The sequence below is a fragment of the Hermetia illucens genome, chromosome 4 (assembly GCF_905115235.1).
Source record: "Hermetia illucens chromosome 4, iHerIll2.2.curated.20191125, whole genome shotgun sequence".
In the NCBI taxonomy this organism is placed as follows: domain Eukaryota; kingdom Metazoa; phylum Arthropoda; class Insecta; order Diptera; family Stratiomyidae; genus Hermetia; species Hermetia illucens.
The window spans coordinates 45,391,317-45,419,065 of record NC_051852.1 but is presented as its reverse complement, the minus strand read 5'-3'; the positions used below and the strand labels follow the sequence as shown (position 1 = coordinate 45,419,065).

Here is a 27,749-nt window from a genome sequence, read left to right as displayed (position 1 = left end):
AACAGTGAAGCCGAGAGTGTATTATGAACCTGATTGCTAAGATGGACTGAGTATCTGTATCAACAAAAAAAGTAAACTGGTAATCGTAACACAGAACAAAAGTGTGCTATTTATCGACATCATACAAGTACGAGCAGTTGTAATACTGTAGACGGGCGCGGACGTTGCTGCAATCCAATGGAGCTACTATTAAACATCTAAAAATTGTTTTATAAGGTTTATATCGACATAGACAACCTGACTAAAATTTGTTTCTCGAGAATCATCGTGAGCACTGTTTAGTTCCCCTAACCTGTAGATCCGTGAAAAAGCATTGTTGCCTACTTGATGACACCTGTATTTAATGTTTGAAACTAGAAGCGATGACGCGCCGACCTTCTCGACCACCTATTACCCACTCAACGATTTATAACAGCTTTCTATATGAAGTTCTACTAAAAATAAGATGATATCCTCCGGAAGAAGAGAAAGAAAGACTCAGTTTACATCATATTTCTATATTTAATTACCTATTAAATATATACTTTCATAAGTTTTAAAAATATAATATGTTAAAGAGTAATGTAATCCACGTTTCCATATTATTATATAAAATACATTACCAAACTACGAGCTATAGAACATTTCTTTCGGGAAAACAAGCGATAACATAGCTGACGAATAGAAAATAATGCTTACTTTTGTAAATAACAACGTCCAAATAAAATATGCTGTTCAAATGAAAAATAATGAAATTTTGCTTTACCTTTGACAAGCGAATGATTCAACTTTTGAAGTTACATTTCTCCTATATTTACTTATAGTATAAATACGCAAGTGCTTTTGAACTGTACATCGAATGCTATTTTTAACACTTTTATATAATTCAAATTGTTGCGATAACCAGCATCCAGATTTTCATCCATGTTTCCCTATTCCACTTGCGACAGTCTCGCAAAGCAATTGAGTTTTGAACGTTCGTGGAGACAACATCTGCTTTATTGAAGCCACTTGTGCACAGGGTTACACTCTGTACAACTCTCAATATGACGGTCAATCACACTTTCTGACGAGAGAGACTTCGGAAAACTTGCAACGGATATTGTGTTACAAAGAGGACGCTTTTAATTCTCGTTTTACACCGACAATCGGTGGACATTTTGATTGCTCCTAACGTGCTTACGCAATTCCAGTGACAGCAAGTAGAGAAATGTTTGGGTTCAAGGAAATGATAAATAAGAGGAATAACTCCATCGATAAGGGTTGGATATATAAGGGCAATACATACACGTGTATTCTGGTTAGATGATATAATCGAACCTTTTCTGCTTCGTTTTACTTAGTTTACGTTTTCGTTCCTAACAGTAGTAATGTGCAAGAAGCAAATCAAACTGTATGAAGTGAACATTGAACTTAAACATAGTCTAGTAAGTTTAAGGGAGTGAAATTAAGACGTTAGAGTAATCACTTAAATTTAAGTCAATAGTAATTGATTGAATATTATCTGGTTGGATTGCTGTAAACCGCATTAGATTCGCTCGCTGGTTGGTTCTCCACCACAGTAAATTGATCACATACCTGCTCACTACTGATAATGTAATCGTTCGACTGCTGTATAATGCCGCCAGTTCGACTCGTGGCTCCTGATCCCGAGTGCAGGATAATCTCATTTAGGCATTGGTTTTCCAGTCCAGTTGATATTTGAGGGGTCCGACTTTCATTACCTTTGTAGTTACCACCATCACTGAATATGTTGGCATGTTGGTTATGTTGTGAGGGCGTAATCACGTTTGTTGAAGTAAAAAGTTCATAGGTCAATTGACCCGGGTCTTGTGACGACAATGTTGGAGATATTTGACTTTGTTGCTGCAGACCGGTCCCATACAAATTGTTAATATTGATGGAGTTTGAAGTCTTTGGCGCGATAGCTGGATTCGTGATTGTGATCGGAAGTTCAAGAGATGACCGTGCTGCCGACGATTGCGTCGTTACACCTATAACGGCTAAACTGTCGTCGAGATTTTGTCCAATCAAACCTGTTTCATTGGATTTACTATTTATCACAAGTTCGCCCTTCGATGATGGAATCTCCAGAGCTGACATAATAGGTGGCATGATGGCATTAGTTTCATTGGTTGCTGCCGTTTTGGCGTTATTTATTAATTGGTACTCGATAGGGTGCTCTACAAGCTTAATGCCTTCCGAAGTCTCAATTTGCAATACATTTCCGATGAGTTGCCCTTCTTGATAAACTTCTCGATCAAGCGATTGAACAAGTATCTCTTGGCTTGGTACTTCGATGCCTTCTTCCAGTGCTGTAGCGTCTGTCAGCAGCAGATGCTGTCCGTCTATTTGAATCGTTTGATCAGAAAGTTCTGCGCGACCATCGCTCCCATCAATAGACTGTGCTACGAACAAGGTTTCTCCGTTTGACAATTGTACAGCGGCTATTTCTCCCTCCGGACTACCAATTACAGTAACGATATTCTTAAGGTCAACATAGAACGTATTCGTTCCTTCTTGTACCAGCAGCTGATCGCCCATGATATTTTCCCCATCATCGGCATGCTGAATTACAATTTCTTGCGGGTCGTGCTGCAACACCACCTCTTGCGGATGCAAATGTTCCAGTTGAAGCTGCTGTTCCTGCTGTAATTGCAGTTCTTGTTGCAACTGTAGCTGCAACTGATGCTCTTGCGTCATTTGTTGTTCATGCTGCAGTTGCTGATTCAATTGCATTTGCTGCTCCTGTTCTGCTTGTTGCTGCTGCAGTATATGATGTGATTGCTGCAGTTTAATTTGCTGCTGTTGATCATGTTGCAGTTTATATTGTTGCTGCATCTTTTTCTGTTGCGTTGCACTCATATGATCATGATCTGCCTTTCTGCGTTTTGCCTGTGTTTGTCTCATAGGCGGTTGCTGCTGCTCGGTTTGCATTTGCTGCTGATGGTGGTAGAGTTTCATTTGGTGCGCTTGCTGATTGTTCAATTGATGTTGCTGATCTTGTATGTGAAGTTGACCTTGATGATCAACTACTTGATTTTGTGTCATTAGTTGATAATGCTGCGGCTGATGTGTTTGTCGCTGATTATGGTGAAGCTGTTGTTGTTGAGGCGTATGATGCTTTTGTTGTGGCGGTGATACGGTCGTTTGGATTTGCGTGGACTGTTGATTGAACATTGCTTCCACATTTTCAGTAAGTCCTTGCTTTGAATGATCCCGTATTAGGTGTGCACCACTGTCTTCAAATGTCGCGGTCCCTGCAATAAAGATTATAGTTTGTAGAAAAATATGCAGGGTAAATTTCAAAACATCAATGCGAACTGCTGTTCAACGTCGTCGAAATACTTGCTGAGATAAGCTCAGCACAAATAAAGCGTCGACATGATGGTACTTTAAACTGATCTTCTGCACATTCTCCTTAGAGAGTTTTCATGTGATATCGAATGACCATAAAATGCTTTAGTAGTAAGTGAGATGAGAAGACTCTCGGGAAAACGCTATAGGTTTTCGTAGAGACGGTTCGTTTTGTTACCACTGCTATCGCTATGAAGAAAATGCGACCAAGTGTGAACGCTCGCGTAAGTCGGCTAGCAACCCCGTTATCGTAAGTTCAAACGATCATGAATAACGAGTAAAAGAATTTATGGTTAATTTAGATACCTCACCTAATTAGATTCACTTACAAATAATAGATTTAAATATAGCTTCGTTTAGTATCTACTAAGGTAATTCAACAAACCGTCTAAGGCTACTTTTGTGATCCAAAAAAAGGAAAACTTTATCGATAATGAAGCCGATGTCTCTGTACTACCTCACAAAATGGTTGAATGGAGAGCAACTTGCTCCTACTCTTTATGGTCCACGGACTCCTCTTTTTGGGTGAACGTCCGAAGTTGACCATAAAGAATGGGAGCAAGTTGCTCTCCATTTGGTGCGGATCGACATTAAATAGATGCGGACTTAGGACTCCTCATATCTTAAAAATTGTTTAGCTCCGGCAAAGTTTTGGTCCGAACTATGCGCGGCTTCACGCTGAATTCATCTTCGTCCCTCTTTTCAAAAAGAAATGCATTAATGGGCAGAATATGAAGTGTGTCGAACAGTTTGGGTTTCTAAGAATCATTGTTTCTGCCGTCAATTTACTAATTTTGAAAGTTTATCCAGCGAAACACTTCTGCACAAATGATACTGAAATGAATTGGGGAATGATATAAGGGCTCGACAGAAAAATTTCACCCCTACACCGCAAGGCGTTATTTATCCTAGTTAGAAATCGAAAACTTAGTCCCGCCGCTGCTAGCACCGAGTGGTAGACAAGTCCGTAAGATAATTAAGCTAGTGCACCCTCCATCCTAGGACATGACAGAAGTTTCAATTAGTTTAAATACTATATATCTACATTTCTTCGACAAAAACCTCGTGATTTCAATTCCGTAGATTGTACGCTATCTCTCCCCTACAGCTGGTTCAAATAAATGGATCATAGATATAATCTAATACCGTAGAAACCTTAGTCGATTTATGTCTATGTTACAAAATTATTCTCGATTGAAAATGTCAGACGACGAACCAAATTCTCGTCAGTTGCGGAAGGTTTCAATTTTCTGTTTCATTATGAAGAAATCTGGGGATAAGCATCATCGAATACTCTCAAATGATCGCAATGAAGAAAAACTTGGACGGCGTACGGGCCAGTTACCCATAGATATATTGATCAGAAAGCGGAAATGAATGTGGATAGGTGGCACATTAAGGTAGGGTGACAATTGCATTGCTGGCTTCGCCACGTGATGGAATCCACCGGCCGCCAAGTGGGTAACTCTTGAAGCACTTGGTGTAAAATGGTGGAAGACCAGTGTAAATTTTTTAGGAAATCCTGGAGGGAAATAAATACATTTCGACCTTCAATGTCGTGTCATGGAGATAAGCTGGCGGGATACTTTTACAAACGAAGAAATAGGTTGGCGCAAGGCCTGGCACTCATACGCACTGGGATTAGAAGACGGAAGTGGAAGGAAATAGATCACACACTAAGGAGGAGTCACAATTAAATTGCGGTGTGAAGAATTCGTGAAGTGCATTTCAGGTAACCGCGAACGATGGTGAATAGTTGTGGTTGACACGTTTTACCTCACCAAGGGGTAAATGCCAACCATGTATACATATATTGGCGCACTATGCCCCATTCAGGGATAACTATCAACCATATAATTGTGACTGAGGACGAAAAATGGATTCATTACGTTAACCCCCAAGTGCAAAAAATCATGGAGTTCCCGGGCATCTTTAAGCACGAACTGCTATAAGTGGCGAGTGAAACAATCACAGACAGTCGATGTCGAATGGATTTGAGTCGACTACCTTAGTACAACGGGAGACACAATGGTAAACGGCTTAACTGACCAATACATCCGTTTCTATGCCCGAAAGAGTGCTTAATACCTTTCGCTTCGCCAAAACATCTAAGCACTAGAAGCGTGAGTAGCATATAAGCTCAACGAATCTCATCTCGAGAAAAATTCTGGACATTGTAAGCTTGTTTGCCATATATAGGCACATATGACAGATGGTGCTCGATATCGAAGGAAAAATAGGTTAAAAAATGTGCAAGCAAAACACTCCCACACATGAAGTCGTTGCTTAGAGCAAAATTCATGTAGAACAAGTAATCATAGAGAGCGTAGCATATTTCGAATAATTTTATTAATAATTGTATTAAAGGGGTCATAGAAATAGCATTAAAATGTCAATAAATAAAAATATAAACTTACCAGAAAGTAAATTTTGCTGCGAAACTCCATTTCCATGATTATTTCTCATTTGTTTTGAGCTTCTCGATGGCCCACTTGCCACGTCTTTAGTGCCGTGTGAAGATCTTTTCGTTGTCATTCTTTGTGCGGGAGCATGCGGCTCACCGATTGGTACTAAAATCGGCAAGTCTACTGAACCACTCTCGCGTACTGACATTTTCCCGTGCATCACGCCTCCCTCAACCGGTGCGAGTTCATTGAAACCATGAGCCGTGAGTACTTTCCCGGTTGGTTTCTGTTCAAGACGTTTAATTTCAGCCAAGTTGCAGGATGACTTATCTCTAGATATATCAGCAGTGTTAGAAGTACGCCTGCTCTGCACTTGCGTACCCTGTGTTCGACTCTCCACCATTGCTATTTTCGGCGAGGAAGCAGAGTATGTGACTTGACTTGAGGTTTGTGATGTGAACGGCGCTACGCTATGAATCAGTTCTGGCTCTCGTTGTTGATGTTGCTGACTATCTAGATATGCGGTCGAATATGTTGTTGTACTCGAGTTACTTGCAATAAGGTTGCCTTTACTTGTTATAAACAGTGGGTCACCTGCACATGTTTTTATCACAGGGCCCTTCGCCGGAGTAAGGGGCGGACCAGTCATCACTATCGTTTGTGAACTGATAACGTGCCCTCGACTTTCCATAGGCGACCCTTGATTCAACGTGAATGACGGAGTTGGTTCTTCTAAACTATTCGAGATTTGTTTCCGAGAACTCTTTTCTTTGGGTGGGCTTTTCCCTTCTTTAGTCATAACTCCGGTTGGCTGCACATTCATTTCAAAAGATTGTTGTGCGGAAAAGGGATCATAGAAATTATGCGGAAGAAACTGCGACTGAATCTGCACTTGTTGTGGCTGTTGTTGTTTGCTTCTTTTACTTTGAGATGGTCTTGTACTTTTCTTTTTGCTAGTAGATGTAGTGTTTGTCGGGAAAACAGGCGTTGAAGAAGTATTTGATCGAATTTCGCCGTAATTTGATATAGGCTCAGAGTCAATTACGACATTCACTTGAGGTTGCGATAATCTAAAAGCGCTTAAGCTACGTGTTGTTGTATGGGCATCTCTTACTGCGAGTGGGCTATCCATTTCAATTACAGAAGAATTTAAGTTAGACGGCGATTCACGTCTGCCCAATTTAGTTGAGGTCGGTGTTGTAAGGTGAACATTCGAAGAGCTAGTATTTTCCATAGTGGTGTTACCATAGGGCAGTAGGTAATTGTCATTTAACGTCTTTGTCTCCTTCACTTCGATTTCATTTCTTGTGAGCACATTTGATTCTGGGTGTGAAATTGTCCTCTTTGATCTATCGATTTTAGGAAATTTAGGAATACACACATCTGACACGTTTTGCAAGTTTACTTGCCTTGATCTGCTATATTTTGGCTTTTCGGGTGGCATACTATATGACTTTGATCCTTCTGAAGTATTATGGCTTTTTCCGTCTGCTCTAGAAGTGTTTCTATCGTTCTTATTTTCCTTTGAAGTTGAGTATTTAGATTTCTTAGGAACTTCAATTCCATCGCTTTGCTCATCAAAACTATAAACTTTGAAACGCTCTTGAATTTCCTCCGAGATAGTGGCCGTCACTTGTGGTTTGGGTATTTGATCTTTAAGTCTAGAAAGTCGTCGTTTCCCCGAAGGCTTCGATTCGGGAACTGGTGCAGATATTACGGAAACAGGAGAAGTTTCGAAGCTATTGGACCCACCAATATATTCATCTTTTGGTTTACTCTGTCTTGCCTTTTCTATCTTACCCGTTTCTCTGATCGACTTAAATGGCTGACTTGGTTGGATAGTTGGCTCGCAGTCAAATCTGAGCATATTGACAGTTAGCGGTGTCGGTGATTTCTGCGAAAGTGTATTATCTTGTTCTGTTATCCCTAACGTTGTGATAACTGGAATATCTTTAGGATCGTTTGCAACGCTGCTGCATTGACTTCTGCTGCATTCCATTTCATTAGTTATAATTTCTCCACTTTGATCCAGGACTCTCACTTCTACAACTAACGACTCATTGCGTATATTATCGACGGAAGCTGCATCATTCACTTGCATACTTGGTGGTGCCACGTTCTCATTTATTTCTTCAACCGGTAAAATTTCATGCTTTTCATAATCCGGAGACAGGGCAGACGACGATTCACTCTGGACAAACACTTTTGGAGGCGTATATTTCAAATGATTTTTGCGTTTCCTACTGTTTCCGTTTTCCAACTCTTCAGTTGTGTCTACAGGTTCGGGATTTAGTGCTAAAGGATCACTTTCATCATAATTTTTGTCACCATCTTCTTTGTGATCGTCATAAGACACTTGTCCTTCACTTCTATCAAACATTTCTTTTTCTGTGGGGAACTCAACTTCAGGCGTTTCGGTATTTTCACTGATTGGTACATTACACCTAACATCAGTCTCATTATTTTTAGAATTTTCAGTTTCCGTCTCAGGATTCATTTGAATTGTCTCTTCCATTTCCGCCGATTTAACCATTCCTTCGAAACGAAGTTCAACCTCATCTTCTGCTCTTTCTGCATCTAGAATGATGTCAATGCTTGAGGTTAGATTCGATATTTCATCTAATATCTGCTCAGCAGCATTCATTTCTTTTTCTTCATGCGATTCTGTCATATCTTTCGTCTCATCGATACCTTCGTCGTCTCTCTCTACGCTTTCGTCAATAATTTCGTAGATGGGAATGCTGTTTTCAATAACGACGTTGTTGTCCATACCTTCATTATGTTCAATTTGTTCAACTATCACCTCATTATATTCAGTCTCACTTTTGTCAGTTGCTTTGATTACCTCTTCTTGAGGAGGACCCGAGTCATTCATAGGAGGTTTTTCGCTATCTACATCGAAGTCTGATTCCTGGTGGTTCTCACCCTCCGAATAGTTTTCGGGAATATTATTTTCCGTAACGTTAGGAGATACATTCAACTCTGCAGAAATCAATATCGGTTCTTGCTCTTTAGTAATTTCTCTTTTTGTATCATCCTCGATCGCCTCGAGCTGCAGTTCATTGTTTTTACATTGGTTTACTTCTACTGACGGGGTTGATAGGTTGTGAGATATTTTCACATTTTCGTCTAACTTTTCGTTCGAAATATCTGCAACAGGTTCAGCTGCTAAACCCAAGTCCAAGTTCAGTGCATTTTCCTTGCAGCTTGTCGCATTTGGTAATATCTCCGAAGCTTCTGGCGCTTCTGAAGTCTCTTCGGGCGGCTTTGCAAAGTTATCTTCTGTTAGTGCGCTCAAAGTGGTTTCGTGTTGTTCTGGTTGTGACTGTAATTGGTCTAGATCAAGTTTTTCGAAATCCAAATCAATTTGCTTTTCGACAATGGTCGGGCAAGCAATTTCTGGCTCATTTACTGGTTTGTTACATGCATCAGTATGGGTCGCTTCGACGTTTTGGTTATCGGTCTCATTGATGTCACAAGGAACTCTTGCTAAAGCTTCCATATCTGCGTTTTCGATTTGGATCGTAGGTTCTGCAGTGGCCGGTTCAATATCTACGTCTTCCTTATAAGTGGGTGCTTCTGAGGCGATGTGTTCACGTTTCGACGGTTTCTTGCTCTTTTTCCGTTTTTGCTTTGCATGCCTTCTATGGGATGAAACGGTATGTTCTTCGTCGAAATCTTCTGTATTGTCTGCTACTTCTTTATTTTCGCGTTTCTTTTTACCTGAAGATGGACTTGGAGGAATTATTTTAGGTATAGGATCATCCGCACCATCATAGGGTTCACTACTTTGCACGGAATCTTGCCGACTAGTTCCCAACTCTATCTCCTCGTTGCAAGTTTCGACAACAGTATCTGACGTTTCTTTTGTATCAATCTTGTTGTAATCATTGTCGTCTTTTCCTTTATTTCTTCTTGACTTCCTTCCAATCCGTGAGATTTGATTGATCTCAGTTATATTATCTCCTTCAGTCGCTACTTCGACCTTTTCTTCTATCTTTCTTTCAGGTGATTTCATGGGAGCATCTGTAAATGAACAGTGATTTCATTATAAAATTGGTGATAATTTTAATTTAGTTGACAGTAGGTTATTATTCCTACTGTGAACTTCAATGAGAAAAAGTGTTTTGGAAATCATAATCAAATCAGGCCAGGACCCCAGACAGCTTTTAGGGATGTAGAATTGGGGGACCTCGGCGCAAAACCGGGATGTCTGGAGTTGCTTATTAAGGCAGGCCTAGACCGGATACTGGTTCCGGTGTCCGTCGTAGTCGGTCCGAACTCCGGTTGTGAAAGGATGAGGGATAGATGGCTTCAGTCTGAATGGCTGTACGCCATTGCAGCTTCTCAGAGGATAGGATGAGAAAAGTGCAGGAACTCTGCAGTCTTGCAGATCAAATCCATTAAATGAGGAGAAGAAGAAACCTAACAACCGTGGTGGTTGGGTCGAACTCCCGTAATGGACAGGCACGGTGTCAAAACCGCTAATCGTGGAGCGATTCGACGTCTAGGTGCCACGATGACTAGGAACATGGCTCCGCCTGCTGCAGCTGTTTCGCTACTTAAACAGGTTTGCGTCCTACTAAGAAATAACGGCGAGGGCAGGTACAACACCTTATCGCCCCTTGTTGCACCAGAGATTCGTCGAGCGTTTCTCAAAATTCGCGCATGTGACTGTGCAGTGAGTCGCAGAACTGTACTGCTTTATTATTCGCAGCGATAGAATCCTGGTCATCATCAGGGAGCGTGTTCGGCTTGAGATCATCGCGGAAACTGCTAACTGAAATTCGATGGGCCACAAGCTGCAGCATCAACACCACCCCGTACTTTAGGCAAAGGTTTTAGTTTTAGTACTCGCCGAGACACTCTTCCTCACCGTTCAACTGAAGTCTCCACTGGGCTACGGGGCGAATTCCAAACAGCGTGTATAGAATTCTCGGAAATAGATCCTTTCCATAGGCCAGATTTTCCCAGATTCTATGCATCTCCAGCAACTCCGAGAATTCTATCGCAAATTAATGATGAGACTGCATCTAGGCTCTGTGCTGATATGTCGCTACTGCAACTACAATCGATTGTTTATTGTGGTGCAGTTACGGTTGTCAAATTGCACGGTCAGAAGATTCGATTTTGCGTTATGGCTTTGAGTGACCGAACAGATCCACCATGGAAAATTCATCTTCTCATTGCGGCAGGACATTGATAGACTGAATCAAATCAGCACTGGAAATGCCAGCAGAATGATGAAAAACAAACTGCAGAGGGTTTACAGGAACTATGCCATGTCCAGTGGACACACTAAAACAGAAATTTTCTGTCGTATGCAGTCGGTTACGATGGTATGGCGAAAGTCACTCTAGACGTGTTCGTAATGCAACATACGCGAGGAACCAGGGGAGTTTTTTTTTGGATTTGTTAACGAGCCTTAACAGAGCGTCCAGACTATGCAGTTTTCGATCACGGAAGCGAAAGAATATTTGGGTATACTTTGGCGGTTACCCGTCCATCATGCTGAGTGGATTACCGCTGAAGGCATCTGCCATGCCACTATATCGGGCGTGAATTTTTCGAGTGTTATCGACAAATCATAAACAGCTCGAAGAATTGGAGGGATCCTGATCTTGATCAGGTGCAGAATTTCTAGTATAAAAAATTTACCAGTATATACAGCCGGTTGGCACGAGCCCTGAAGGATCGATCTTTTAATCCTCTAAATTTGACGATTTGCATTTGTCGAACAGATGGCTCTGTGCTGGGGAGCTCTTTGCTGAGACGGGTGGATTTATGTGCACTTAGAAGAAGCTCATAGTAAAAGGGCGGGTGGAGAACGACCAGTGCAGAATGTGTGGTTCGGCGTTAGAGACTTCGGACCATTTCATTTCTGGTTACACTATAATAGCACCGGTGCAAGACACAAATAGGCGCAATGCTGCATGAAAGGAGATTCAACACAACCTTGCATACAACCATGGGCTGACCGCAGGGAACACGTCCGGTTTACCGATATGAGTCGCAGTCAATAGTTGATAGTTCTGCTTACAGCATGTATTGGGAACGGTAAGTTCTAACTGATCGCCACATACCACATAACAAGCCTGATGTGATATTAATTGATAAGAGGTTGCTCCGCGTATATTATTGATATCACAACTTCCCTTGATATCCTTGGAATCTCACACAGCCTGGTTCAAAAAATGCAGAGATAACCCTTCTGCATACTTGCGCGATGTTGCGGGGAGCTCTTGACGTGTTCTCCCATTAACCTATTACGGACCACCGCCACCAGAGCCCCTTTATCTTTCAAGTAGGTAGGATCGTCCGAGCTTGGCATTTAGTGCTATTATTAGATAAAATGCGACATCTACCGAGTTTGTGACAACTCGGAATAATAATAATTAAGGAAAATTTTAACGAGAAATCAGAATAATTTAACATGGGATGATCGAGATGATTTAGCGTCAGCATAGGTTTTGCTAGGAGGATATATTTAAGTGAGAAGAAACAAAAATATATTTGCCATTTATGTTTTGATGAGGTATAGCGCGTCAACCCACACCTACGCGTATCCGTTCGCGGTACGCTGAAATGCGCTTCAGCTCCACTTCCGCCTGAGAGATTAAAGAGATGTCAGCAGCGTAGTCGAAGTGTACGGGGAAAGATGATGTGCTTCTACGTACTCCGAACATGGCAGCATGGAGAACATCACCAATAGCATGAAGAAATAATATCGGACACCGTCTTCGCTGTCGCTCTGATAAGAATTATCAGTTTTTCCGAAATGCCCCTCTTGCTTAGAGCACACCACATACATTCCCTGTTCACTCTGTCGAAAGCTTCCTCGAAGTCGATGAAGAGCAGGTTTCGAAAACCTAAACTCTGCGCACTGATTCAAAATAATCTTGAACGTTTTCATGTGGAAAATGCAGCACGATTCGGAGCGAAAACTAGCCTATACTCTGTCGATCAAACTCTCTAGAAGAATGCATGTCTTAAATGCCCAGAAAAGGCAGCAAGGCATAGATTGATTGCAACAGAGCTTCCACACATTTGTTTCCTGATTAATATTGGTGATACTGCTCTACATGTCAAGCCGACTCGCGCGGACAATTTTAAGTTCTCTGTAAACCGGGAGTTAGGCAATCGCTTTTATTGAGTACAAACAACGGAGCCCCTATCCATAAAAACTTGTTTGCAACCTAAATAGGGGCAAATTCGTTTACGGTAATAAAAGGCAGCGTTTAAAATCGACTAAAACTGCTCCACGATTACATAGCAATAAAGTTTAGAAACTAGCACTAAAGTCGGAAAAGTTAATATACATCGAGTGGTGGCAACAGGCCGGTAGGTGGTCTAATACTAGAAGTGTTTCCCACATCTTGAGATATACAAAAAACTTCAGATACTATCTGACCACCCAATTTAACAGGTTGCTCACTTCTAATCTACAGCCCTATTCAGTACGACAACGCAAACTATGAATTGCCATGGAATCTATTATAGCCGAGATAGGAAAAGTAGTCTTTATGTAAAAAGGAAAGAAGGCTATAGAACGAATGGAGGCGAGAGGGAAGCCCGTCCAACTTTGTAGGTGAAAGTTAGAGAGAGCGATCGGAGTTAAAGACACCACCAGAACAATGCCATAATCCGAAAATTCCTTTCAAAAGACCTAGGACCAAAAATATCTCGCAACACATCAGTTAGGTCGGTCATCTGTTCCCTAGAAAATGAGAAAAGGATAGAACCAAAACTAACTCCGCAGCGGAGAAAAATATCCAAGAAAGCTATACTTTCTGAGGTATGGGCTCCAGTTTGCGTGGGATGATAATATTTTACGGTTTGGTGAGGCTAGGGAAGTACTCAACAGAAATAAGATAGTTTGGTTACCGGACATTGTGATATTATATACGGACGGTCTAGAAGAAAAAGACCCCAAACATGAGACTAAAAGCGAGGAATGGAACCTCATTTGTTTGAAATGAGAGGAGAGTGGAATAAACCGCTTCCTAAGAATAAATGGCTGCTCTCGTATGAGGCTAGGGACCGGAAACGTTACCTTGGCTTCTCACAATTCCCCGTAGTAACATATGCAAGCCGCCCACAATTCATGTTACAAGATGAACAACAAATCAAAACAGCCGAAATATTAGGACACCATTATTTTCTGCTATAATTATTTATTTTGCCATTTGTCATAGCAATGATATTCAAGGAATTTTATTGCTGAACGATAGCCAGCTAGCTTAGAAGTCCCCTGCTTAATCAGATTGTTTGAAATTTACCCAAAACGATTACAGAGTAACCTGCAATGAGTTTGCCTACTGTTATATAGAGTTCCTTGAGGTATCTGTTGGTACGGAAAGGTCGTTCTTTTAGAATTATCCTGGATTCAGCTTTACTTATGATAGGTACACCAAAGTAAAATAACATGTATATCAACTGCTGGTGCGAATCACAAAGTGTGTACGATGAGTATTGGAAAGATGTCCCAGAACGCCCAAATAAAATTTCGAAACTAAAAAATAAATTAAATAAAAAGCATTACATACCTTCACATATAACATTGTCCACGTTAACATCATTTATATCATCCTTCAACACCTCCCGCTTCGCGACTTTACGGGATTTTTGGCTTTTCGACCTTCTGGATCGTCCCGAAATTGGAACTTCTTCAACTATTTCATTTTCCGTTTCTACTGCAACTGGTGCTTCTACAGTCATCTGTGGCACATCGGCTACTTCCTCTTGTTGCAGAGATTTATCTTCCGCTTCAAGATCGACCACGTTATCGCTTTCCTCTTTCTGAGGCACTATATTATCTGCAACTTCTGACTTTTCCGCATTATCAGTTATTTCTTGTTGAGATGGTAGATAGTCATCTATTTCCGAATTCTCTACATTAGCATTTGTTAACGATGTATTTTCACTAATCAAAATTGAGTGATCGTCCTCCGGAGCCACCTGTGGAGCAATGTTACTTATCGGGGCAATGTTATCTGAGTTTTCTTCTGTTTGATATTGGAGCACATTAGCTGCCTCCAATCGATTTTCTGCGCATAGCTTAGAAGGTATAGAAATCAAAGTTTCTGCAGCTGCTAGCACAATTAAATCATGTTCATTATCAGTCATTGGAAGGTTTGAGTTTCCCTCAGAAACTTCCACTATTGTCGAATCGATCGACTCGTTGTCTTCTACAAATATTGCCTCGTTCATTTGGTCTACGGAATTTCCGTCATCTTTAATCGACACAGCATCCGTCTCTTCTGCATTATAGCTTCTATTATCACGCTGCTCGTCCATTTGTGCAGGTGTATCGAAGTGCATATTTTCGTCTACAGTTTCAGATTGTGGAGGTTCTTCGATGCATACAACTTCATGGTCTTCAGGTTTCAGCAACTCCGATTCATCATCTCTGGCCGGGGTTAAAATATTCTGCTCATTGTTTCCCGACGGCTCAGTCGTCAATGAGTCATTATTTGAAAGTGAAATATTCGTATTTTCTTTCTCGTCAGAATCTGCCTTGTCGATTTTATCAGATGGGGTTGAAATTTCCATTTGACTAGGTAACGCTTTGTCATTTGGTGTATTCACATTCAGTTCGTTGGTTTCTTTACATGGTTGCTGACTTACGGTGAAATTCGATTGAATATCTGTTGTCACCTCGGTTTCTACCTTGTCAAATCTAGGTCGGTTGCGAGATTTGAAAATACGCTTACCGCGTTCTTTTGGTGGTAACGCACGTACGTCATGCGGAATAGACTCGGTTTCACCTTTTAATAACTCTGGTGTTATAGTAGTATTCAAAAGGTTCTCGATGTCCGCCACTAACTGTTCATCTTTTTGCTCGATTGCCTTCCGTTCTTGTTCCGTAGATGTAGAATTCTCATCTTCAACTGATTTACTTTTATCTGGAGACAGATATTTTTCTTTTAGCTTACTCAATGTTGGGAAAAAGGTGTCAGCATCGGCTTCCTCGTCATCCTTAAAATCAAAGCAGGAAATGGTTTTCGTCGATTTTTGTTTCTCCACAGACGATGGGGCAACTTCGACTTCTGTATTTATTCGAATTAACGGTGTATCTTCCTCTTTTGAAAGGACACCTTCCAAACCATCTTTTGTATTCACTACTGCACTGGTGGGAGATTCTAAACTATTCTTGCTAGTTTCGGTATTTGCGTCTGGAGGAGTTTCAACATTGTTTGATATCTGCTGATCGCTCTCCAATGAAGGGGAATTTGTTTGGATTTTATCGTTTTCCTCATTCACGGGGATGTTTGGAGTATTGAATTCACTTAAAATAATGTCCCTTCTATCTTTTTTGGGTATATTACGGTATTTGGGCGTAGTAGGGACTTTATCTGGGGTTGCACTGTTATCTGTTTCTTTCTGCACCTCCTGATCTGGCTGCGAAATTGAATTATCCAAGACATTGGGAGATTGATTTTCGATCATTTCAGTGCTAGATCCACTAGCATCGTTGATATCTTCTTGTGGTTTTTGAACCACACTTGTCTCTTCTTCTTCATCGTCATCTTCACTCCAGTCGGCCAAAATAATATGTTTCAAGCCCGGTTTCTTAGGTTGCCTGCGTTTTTTAGGAGGTTCCACAGGGATTATTTCTTCTACTTCCTCCTCTTCCTCGCTCTCTTCATTTTCCGTGTCAGTGTCGAGCCTTTCAGAATCAGAAGATTCTCGACGGGATACACACACCCGTAAAACTTCTTTAACTTCTTTTGTGGGTTTCTCTGCTTCTCGCTGACTCTGAATACTACGCTCTTCAGCTGAAATATTTCAATCAATAAAAAGCGTTTTAACTTATAGAATCGAGTTATACCTTGACTTGGTGTGCTACTTTTTGTATGTGTTTTCATGTGCATTATCATAATATTGCAACGCGCTGTCGTGAATGGGCACATTTTGCAACTATATGCGTCTGATGGTGCGCTTGTTTGGCGCGGTGTTATATTCGATACAGTCGTGATAACAAGATTTACCTGCAATGATCAAAAGAAATTTAGGTCTATAGCGCACTTGACAACTCACCATATTAACTTACTTTTGGCTTAACCTCCTGCATGATCGGGGACACTCTCGTCTTCCTACCACCAGAAACTTGTCGAGGAGATTTTTTACTGCCATTATTCTTCTTTTTGGTTGCACTATCACCGAATATATTGGAGTAGGAAACTTTTTTAACTGGACTAAACTGTTCGCGCGAAATTATGTCCACATCTCCGTTGGTTAGCTTTTCGGCATGTGATACGTCCGAAGGAAACTTCTCCATATATTTTTTATTGCTCCTGAGGAGATCTAGAAATGATTAATTTATCGATTATTAAATTGCTTTCAATGTTGCCGTACAAAACCACGTGGTAATTTTATCAATTTATCAATCACTTACCCAGTCCTTTCTTGATAAATTCATTTTTCCTCGAGTCGTTGTATTTGCAAATATTTTTTATATTTTTTACGTACTCACTGAAAATATTTCGTTTAGTTTTATGTTGAGAAGGGAAATGTGGGTAAATTACTATTTGGTCTCTTTGAAGAATCGAACAATGACCAGAGGTCGTTTTTTCACTGCGCTCAGTATCCCCTTCGGCAACCGACTTTCACTGCATACTTCACCAGGCCACCAACAATTTCCTAGCTTCACCCAAACCACCTCGCCGTCTTGGTACTCTGTATTTTCATCCATTGTTTACATATAAAAATGTCGGCTTTAGGTTGGCTGAAATATTTCAAAAGTAAATCATTTTGTTGAATTTTGTTTAGATCAGTTTTTTCAACACTTTCTTTGGTCTCATATTGCTAATAATAATCTTTGCTGTTTGAACAAATATAGAAATCAAGAAGTATGCCAGATTCAAAAATATATTTTTTCCCCGAGCAGATTGCAGAAAGTATAACAGTTCGCAATTAGGGATTTCGAAAATAGTTTTTCACCTAGCCGCATTATTCGTCCAGTAGCAAAAACCAAAACTGCTGAAGCTCCTCAATTAGGCTACTTCCTCCAACAACGATGAACTATTTGAAAAATACCTTTCCCTTATGAAGAATGGTGATAAAGTCAGACCATTGAAAGATTTAAATACAATTAAATTCATTAATGGTTAAAATTCGACAGTTAAATATCCAAAGCCTTATGAAAAACTAGCGTCCTTTGAATACAGCAATTGTAATATTCTTCTTAAAAATCCGATTTTCAGATTCACAACTCTGGTGCAGTCGTCTCCCGACCTCGGCTTTCAGAAGCATAACTATAAAGCCTGAATGATATTATCATCATCAACGTCCCAACTACCCAACGCAATCGTCTCTCGCTGTTCTTCCTATGATGTCTACATTGTCAGCAGACGACAGATGTTGAATGGACTTAAAGAGGATGGTGCCTCGCTCATTAACATCAGCATCGCGGATCACGTTTTTTCAGGTCCAGATTTCAGAGGATGCATGATAAAGCATTGCCCAAGTTTATCACAGTCACGACAAACCCTCTGTCCAGACTTAAATTCGAGAAGTGAGAATCGTGAGGACTCGGTGTGTTGGGCCCAATGAAAAATACTCGACTCCCTTATTGCTTCTACGGATGTTGATTTTTCGTACATAATACATTTTCGTACATTTTACATTTTCAAACATTTGGTTAAATTTTTGGAGCTATAAAACTTTGCTCCTGAAGTTTAGTAAAGTCCAATTGAAATTCAAGATAACGCCATTGTTTCCTGTCCGGATTTTACGTTAGGTAGTCGACAGCTTCAATCACGCATTGAAGTTAATCCGATAAGAGATGGCAGCATGCATAATCTCAAACCCTTATTTGTTGTCAAATAGAGTTCGTATAAATATAAATTTGGCGTCCCCCAGAGAAAATTCCGATGAGTGGTATTTGGAACCCTCGGTTTTTCGTATTATTTTTATGCTCAAGGCCACTTAAAACCTCTTATAATACATATCTCCAGCATAAAAATCTTGTCAATTCATATTGCTTTCAAGAAGGGAGAGTGGGAAGTACGAGATAAATATTTTCTAGGAAATCGTTTAATTCCTACCAAAATGAAAGAGAAATTTTATTGATCGGATGCTAGATGTTCTTTCTTCCCTACAATTCAGTCTCGTTGTGGCACATTACTATGCCACTTCTGCTTCTGCTGGTCACATCGCCCACGGGTGAATGGCCTGTGTGCCGAACAAGCTCTTTGTTTAAAATAGTAACAGACCAGGGTATTCTCCGACGATATGTCAGTTGTTCATGAAGGCTTGCAGCTATCGAATGACAATGGGGGTTACTTTCTATGTACTTGGTATTGGGATAACTGTATTACTAGATTTCAGACAAGGCAGCGAGAATGTATCTAGCGCTGTTAATGCATCCAGTGACATCCAGTTAGTTGCCACAATCGGTAGAAACTACGCTAGATATATAAATTGATCGACGTCTTCTATACTCTGTCAATTAATGAAGATAGGGAAAGTGCGATGACCCGGTAGAGTGAGAAGATTGAGATAGAGATTGCTGTGTGTGCTTCAGTTTCACTATCATCACACATAACGCTATGTAAATGATAAGCTCACAGCAGCGAGCCACACAAGACGAACACAGACATCCATGACACCGATTTGAACCCAGAGCAGCGAAGCTGAGAGGCTGATACCCGTGCTGCACGCTTAGGTGCGATAGTTCCCTCCCCTTCAGTTGCTTCTCCTATCGTTCCATCAGATGTTCCTCGTGGTCATTCATCTTCTTGGTGCTGAAGATCATGAAGTTTGTCTCACTTTACGAGACCACGTACATGCGATGAATTCTAGAGTTGAAACTCTGAATCTCACACTTTTAGAATGCTTTGAAGAGGCTTTTCCTATTACCCTAGCTCAAAGTGGTAAAAAGGTTTCCTGGTGGAGCTGAGAACTGCAAAGACTCAGGAAATCAATCAGACGACTTCTGAATCGCGTTTGTAGGTAATCAGAATGAAAACTGATTGAACTTCCAGAACTAAGCGTCAGAAGAATTCGGCCAAAGACTTTTTTAGAGCATACTGTGAGGAACTGGAAAGCGAAAGTGAGAATTCAAGGCATTATAGAGTCCTGAAAAGGGATGAGTCGGTTAAACTGGGCTCTCTTAGAAAACTGGATGGAAAGTTACCAGCTCCAGAGTTGAGTCTATAAACAATCTATTGGGAGCATACCATGCGGGAGAACAGATGACAGAAGTGAGAGGGAGAGAATTGGCTGTTCCTATAAACCTTACATCCGATGACTATTTAAGGGGGTCATCCCGTGTGTCGGGTTGGAAAAATCGATGAATTGTATCTATATATAGTGGAGAATATGCGGGCAAAGGGATTTTTTGAAATTCCGAGTCGTTCAGAAATTACAGGGTTAAACAGGTAAGGAGTTTACAGCCGCGGCTAGAGTACTCGATGAGAAAGAGCATCGAATCTTTTTTTACCTGTTAGTTTTTTACCTGAGCCTTATAAATTCGAACACATGTATAAATATAAAAAGATGGAAAACCAATCAATTGTCTAAACTTATTTGCTGTTTGGAATAAAAAGGATAATCCAGTCTAGAGTGAGCACTGAAAGGCTTTCAAGCTATACTCAGTTATATTTTGTTGTAAGTATTGTGCTGTTTGTGTGTTCAGTGATTTTTTTAAATGGATCGTACGAATGGAGATCGTTTTAACGTTCAACGCCATGCTCGCACTAAAAAACGAGTATTTCATGAGAATCGATACTTATCAGAGAAGAAAAAGGACTTCGCATCAACGTCAGCAAAGAAACTTTTAGCAAGCATGAACGTGGATGTTCCAATTGCGACAAATTTTGTATATTGGATTTTGCTGGAGTTTTCTCCGGTATTTCTGCAAATAATAAAATATACGTAGTAGTAAAAAAGGAATGCGTAGGACATGTCGAGAAAAGAATGGCAACGCGGCTTAGAAATGCAAAGAAGAATCACAAAGGCATTGGTGGAAAAGGGGCTGGAAAACTTACTGCTAAGATTATTAACGACCTCACTACATTTTTTGGGCTAGCTATTCGAAAGAAGGAATGAAGCAAGAAATTTGGGCAACTTTCTTCCATAAATGTTCTACAGACGAAAATCCTCAGCATCAAAATTGTCCAGCAGACAGTTGGTGCAAATGGCGCAAAGCGGAAACTATAGGAGAACTGGATAGTTTCCACCACGAGAAGGCACCTTTGACTGAAGAAGTTCAAACAGTCATTAAGCCAATCTTCGAAGATTTATCACGAGATGATCCGTTGAACAGATGTTTAGGAGCAGAGACCCGGAATAACAATGAGTCGTTAAATACATTGATCTGGACTTTCACTCTTAAACACCATCATTCTGGGGCCAAGGTCGTAGAAATAGCCACTTTTCTGGCTGTAATTATTTTCAATGAAGGATGCAATGGCATTCTCAAAATCCTAGTGACAATGGGATGTCAAGTTGGTCACATATGTCAGGTTTATGCAGAGAGCAACAATCGGCCTTACAAGACTTTTTTGAAGAAACGGAGGGTGCTCTCTATGGACCAGGTATAGCAGATTAATGGTGAGTTATAGCCGTAATAATTAACGGCAAGTTTGCGGACACAGCATGTGACCGCTTGAGTGCAACTCTGCATGTAATCCACAGCTGGTGCCTCCGCAATGGACTCACGGTGAACGCTAGAAAGACTGGACTAGTTATGTTCACTAAGAATGTCAGGTGGGGCAGCTATACGCTACCCACCTTAGCAGGGGCGGAAATCCAGCTGGCACAAACAGTCAAGTACTTAGGAGTACATTTCGACTCCAAGTTAACGTGGAAGCATCATATCCAGGAACAATACCAGAAATCCTGCAGATTGCTCTGGTGCTGTAGGAATGCGATAGGTAAGACCTGGGGACTTTCACCTAAACGGATATATTGGATGTATACATCCATAATAAAACCCATTTTGATGTATGCATGCATCGTCTGGTGGCCAAGACTGAACTTTGCTAACAGCAGGAAGCTGCTAACGCAGATTCAGAGACTTGGTTGCCTAAGTATTACTGGAGCAATGAGTACTACGCCGACTGCGGCACTTGAAGCCATCCTAAATTTACCCCCCATCCACTTGGAGGTGAAACGGAAAGCAGCAAACGACGCATATAGGCTCGATACCATTGGGGCGTGGAAAGGCGGCCAATCCAACGGGCATGCGTCTATATGGAAATTCCTTGAAAAACATCCGGTAGCCCTGATGCCGACCGATCATATGGTTTCCAGATTCGTCTTTGAAAAGACATACACTGTCGTAATCACCGAAAGAGAAGAATGGTCGACAAGTGGCCATGAGTCTTTTCAGATTACAGACTTAATAATCTTCACCGACGGGTCAGTCACGGAGGATGGATCGGGTGCAGGCGTGTTCTCGGAGAATCCGATTATAGAACTGGCCCGACCCCTCGGAAAAATGACGACCATATTCCAGGCGGAGATATATGCCATTTCATTGGCAGCAGAAGAATGTCTGCGACAAAAATGGAGGGGTCGCACCATTCGAATCTGTTCCGACAGTCGGGCGGCATTATCAGCCCTAGATGGCAACAACATATCAAGCCAGTTGGTGTGGAGTTGTCGTCAGGTGCTGCTGAAACTTGGCCGACTGAACGAAACATTCCTAATGTGGGTGCCGGGGCACTCTAACATCGCCGGTAATGAGGGGGCTGATAGACTGGCTCGCCGAGGGTCTGGATCCACAATGGTGGGCCCAGAACCAGCTCTTGGAATCCGACCATCTACTGTCAAGTCTACTCTGAAAGGTGAAATTGCAAGGATTCACGCAACCGAGTGGAGAAATTTGGACTCTTGCCGGCAAGCGAAAATCCTTGTAAAGGAGCCTAGGGCCACTAGAGCGGCATTTTTGTTGTCCCTTAAGAAGTGGGACATGAAAACCCTAGTAGGGCTTTTGACGGGACACTGCCCCTTAAACTACCATATGGAAAAGATTGGGGTAGTGGTTTCGGCTGTGTGCAGCCAATGTGAGGAGGAGGAGGAAACTGCCCTGCACTTTTTATGCAGCTGCCCGGCATCCTCAGATCTCAGACGAAGACACCTTGGCAAGGTTTTCTTCAATGAAGAATCTGCACACTCTCTACCTCTTGAGAATGTTCTCAGATTCGCTAAAGCCTGCGAACGCCGTAGGCGGGAAGCCATTGAATAGGCAACTTACGGGGATAGTACAATGGGCCTAATAATGGCCTGAGTGCTCGGAGCTGCGGCTCCCCCCATTTAACTAAACTAACTAACTAATGGTGAGTTAAAATTTTATTGTTGATAATCACATTTAAATTTTTAAATGCGTTTTTCTCGAAACTGCATCTTGAAAATCGGCTGCCACCATAGCTCAAAATCTATCCAACCAAATTCTTTGAAATTTTCACGACTTCTTTAATACATATTTCTACGGTCCGCAAACTAGGATAATTGCAATCGGACCGGTCGTTTTTTTTATTCATAAAAAAAGCCGTAAAAAATCACCAAAATCCAAAAAATTAAGTTTAAAAGCCCACCAAAAATTTACCCTTTTAATATTTTCTAATTACCCTAGTTTGCGGACCGTGGAATATTGTCCACATTAAAATGCCGTTTAGTTTTTTTTTCCTCAGATGAACACAGCGCCCTACAGCGTGGCAGCAGAAAAACACCTTTTTTTGGAGATGGGTGCATAAATTGACACGTATTCCGAAAACTAGCTACGCTATCAAGCTGAAAAACTTATCAAATATACTAGAGATATCAATAAACATATGGTGAAAAAATCACGTTTCTATCCTTACCCAGTTCTTCAAAATAATTTTTCAAAAAAAGGCGAAAAAAAACGGCCTTCACACAGGATGACCCCCTTAAAACCAAAAAACTTCAGACATTTTCGCTGAAATGGAGAGACTGGTTGAGCATCATATCTGCGAGAAGGCACTAAAGTCGCAACCACTAAAAGAAAAAAATCATTCTTACCAGCCTAGGAAGTCATGTGAGTCTTCTTTTCATTATTTCATTTCAAAGACAGAGGACGAAACTGTGAAAAAGGGGGTACTTGAAGGGATGTTCATGGACATTGAAGGGGCGTTCCAAAAGCTCTGTAATACCGCCAGAGCGCATGGTGGTGGCGAAATTTTAATTAAGTGGATCTATGCTATGCCCAGAGATTGCTGTCTGATCAAAAGGGGGTGTTGATTGTTACCTAACAATGGAAGCGACAAAAGGCTGCCTTCAAGGAGTTATGCTAATGCCGCTTCTGTGAAATATCTTGATCGACTCACTACTATGCGAACTGCAAAATGTGACAATATACGCTTGTAACCGGACAAAGGGTGAAGAAAAAGAAGATACGCCCAAGCTTATGTGGATGACGTGGTAGTGCTAATCGTGTGATGTGTTCAAATACACAACACACCATTGGTTTGATTGATAGTTGGTGCCTCAAGCACGGACCTTTAGCAAATCCAAATAAAACCCAATTTTATTGTTTACAAAAAACGAGGAAAACTCTCCGATGAAGTGAAATTTCTGAAAGTTACTTTAGATTCAAAGTTTCAAGTACAAATTCTATTGTAATGAATACTACCCAGGTTGTCCACGGTTACGCTGACGGCATTATTTTAATGCATAGGAGCAAGTATGATGATACCTAGAAAGGTGGGCTGCGCATAAATGCACGCATACATCAAAATGAGTTTTATTATGGATGTATACATTCAATGAATCTGTTGCGCTGAAAGCCCCAAATCTTACCTATTGACCAGGTACCCAAAGTAGTTCCACCGCATTGAATCTAGAGATAGAGTTCAAACGGTTTCTGCATTCATGAACGATTTTCGAGGTGATCAAAGAACTACTCAACGCCCTCATTACAGCTTGGCTGTCACTGCAGATTGCGATGCACCTGCCCTTCAACCCAATTTGCCGCCCTTACGATCGCATAAACTTCGGCTTGAAAAACCGTTGCATATTGTCCCAAAGGAAAAGCTCACTTCTCGTTTTTATTTGAGAGGTAGACTCCGGCTCCAGAACCATCTTCTGCTTTTGAGCCATCGGTGTAGAAGACTTCCGTATATACCTCCATGCATTCCTCTGGGTCTTCCCAGTCCTCTCTACGCTTCAGGGTAACTTCATATCTTCTACCAAACAGAAGTATGGGGACACGAGAATCGGAAGGCATTGTAAGAACTGTAATTCTATCAATGCTCTGTGCCCTCACATCTGTTGTTTCCCCATAGATCTAATCGAATTAGTCTATGAGCTGCTTTTATTGCTGCAAATTGAGTGGTGCATTCAGAGCTGCGCCGGATGTCGTGCTCATGGCACCAGTGATAACCAGGCACACAGTTCTTGGCAGTGCAGCTAGTTTACGATGAACACCTTTTTGTCTCACCTTAACCCACCACAGTACGGATGCACATAGGAACATCGGCCTAATGATGGCAACATATATCCACATTACCACATGAGGCCTGAGTCCCCATATCGAGGCAGCCCATAAGCTGTGGGAGCTCGTTTCATCTTTACTTCTACATGGTTGTTCCAAAGAAGTCTAGAGTAACTCCCAGATATTTCACTTCTTCGGAGAGTTGAAGGGTAATATCCCTCATCTCAGGGAGGCAAAGTCCATCCAGTTTTCTCCTTTTTGTGAATAAAACCATTGTGGTGGAATGAATCTTAGTAAATGAAAAAAAAAAATAGAGAAAAACTAACTGTGGGCTGTAAGTTGGCTTTTTTCAATCTGAAGTATGTAACCCTGAGGGCAACAGCCTGGGTGATTGACGAGTGTTGAAGGTTGATACATCGCAATCTGTAGGAATTGTCAAGCTGCATTGAGAGCGTTGAGCACTAGCATTTAGAGTGTCAGTAGGATCGGATAATGATGCTTTCAAAATCTGGGAACAAGCTTCCCATAATGGCAAGTGTTATAGCCTTGATCTTGCTAGATGTACCAAACTTTTCCTCTCAGAACCAAAGATCCTTCTGGCAAAATTTATTTTGTCGAAAAGCAGGGAGACTTGTCCAAGATGATACGGGGAAGCGGAATTTACGAACCATTTTCCATGTGAGTGCCTCGTCTATGGATGCATCAAACATAGGATTTTTAGTACCGATACGCTTCAGCTGCAGCGGGTAGCATCACATCCACTATCGGAAATCTTGCGATATATAAACGAATCCGGGATATTCCGTTAAACGGGGTAATTGAGCACAATGGACCTCTAGGGGCTGAGTGCTCGGAGGCTTGGCATCTTCTTCATCTCATACACACCCAAACACACAGAAGAATTTTATGTGAAAAGATTGCCCGCAGTAACAGTCGCAATCGCGAAACTTAGAGCGTTTTTTAAATATTAGCACCGAACATATCGATAAGCGAATTTTGTCAAGTGTGTCATCGGCAAAAGGTGCTGACGACCATGAAAGTCCCATCGAATTTTTGCCACAATACATTCAGTTCCGGCGATGCCGGTGTAGTCTACAAGATACATCAGATTCACGATTCTTTGCAACTGCGAAATACTCCAATCGACGTTCTCAGTAGTTTCACACGAATTGAGTCACATAAATAAACAATTTCAATTGTTTTTATAAAATACTTCAGGATTATGTATTTTGATACGACTGTTTAAAAATAAAGGAAATTTCTGAATAATTCTATTTTTTTATCTTTTGCATGCTAATTTGACAGTTTCTCTTATAGGTTCCGCCTGAAGCAAGCTCCAGGTATAGCGAAGAATATCGGCCGAGCCCTTGAAGTTCATGATATGTGGGCTCCACTGTATATGGCGCAGGAGAACGTGTGAACTTTGGGGAATGTTATGGCGAGAATTGAAACAAAGAAACCAGTAATGTGTAGTGCCATTTGGGTGCTTTTTTAATGAAGACCAATTCGGAACACTCCGGTTGAATGTAAGTAACTGTGAAATTGATAGTGATAGACACGAACGGGAGGGCCATCAACGCTATACCGGACGGATGGTTCCCATTCATAATACTCTAATTGACAAGTAAGCGGCGATTATAGACAATCAGGACAGAAATCAACCCTAGTAAGCGTAGATCGTTTAGTCGACTGCTTTCGGACAGTTGTCAATCCTCTTTGCAATTCCTTAACCATTTTTTAGTCCACTCCGAGTAAAAGTGAAAGTGGCAATCTCTAGATACGCGTCCAGAGTGCTGACACACGGCAATGGTAACGTCCACTGTAGCCGGTACGTCCGAGCAGGGGCAAGTAAAATAAATAGAGCATAGTTACCTTATGATGTGCGGAGATATCACAAAGGATATCTGCGAAGCAATCACTGCAGCTAATGTCCCATGGCACCGCACGCAGGAACCTGGCTGTTTGTTGAACCCGAGTCGCTCCTACTCAATCCTCCTGTACACGTAAACACCTCCAATATATTAATTAGTAGTTAGATTGCGAGTGCTAACAATGTCAATTGCAGTTCTGCGTTTCGCTGTCGACTGTCACATACAAACATTCAATAATGTACTTAATGGCGTACACGGAAAATCACTGGGCGCTATTTGATCGCCTTTTAACACATCCGCATAATTGACAATTTATGCAATTCGATAGATGATTTATCAAAGGCGCTCGATCCCAAGGTGTTTCTAACTTTGGACAAAACAGACGACTAATTTGCACATCAAGTTTCCCTAAAATTGTTGACGGCAACTTTATGGAATACTAGCCGAAATACGGGCGAGCAGACATTTTTGCATCGCGGTGCAGGTATGAGATAAATGTATGGTTCAGAAATCCATTGCTTTGAGATATGTTCATGAGTGTGAAAGAGACGGAGTGAAGCGTCAATGCGCGTTATGAGATATGACAGGGATTAGTTTATACGATTTCGGGGTTATGTTAGGAAACAGCATGAGGAATCTTATAAGAATGGCTAATATTAACGCCCAAAGTTAAATCCTTTCTTTTTGCAATAAATAAGTAATCTAGATAGTAATGTTTTCAAGATTGTTATAATT

The 27,749-nt window shown here is 41.2% G+C and overlaps 1 protein-coding gene across 2 annotated transcripts; it reads right to left on the bottom strand.

Moving 5' to 3' along the window:
* Positions 1-462: 462 nt before the first annotated feature.
* LOC119656297 (protein split ends) lies at positions 463-27,533 on the bottom strand. 2 transcript variants are annotated; one of them, XM_038062736.1, is made up of 9 exons: positions 27,016-27,533; positions 17,270-17,469; positions 17,140-17,216; positions 16,795-17,048; positions 16,573-16,732; positions 14,288-16,519; positions 7,151-9,767; positions 5,754-7,090; positions 463-3,239 (listed from the first exon to the last, which is right to left on the bottom strand). In XM_038062736.1, exons 2-9 carry the CDS (start codon positions 17,434-17,436, stop codon positions 1,480-1,482), a joined length of 8,604 nt encoding a protein of 2,867 aa, XP_037918664.1. In that variant the 5' UTR covers positions 17,437-17,469; positions 27,016-27,533; the 3' UTR covers positions 463-1,479. The 2 variants fall into 2 exon arrangements, with proteins under 2 accessions (XP_037918664.1, XP_037918663.1); XM_038062735.1 differs by having other exon boundaries at positions 464-3,239; positions 5,754-9,767.
* Positions 27,534-27,749: the final 216 nt, after the last annotated feature.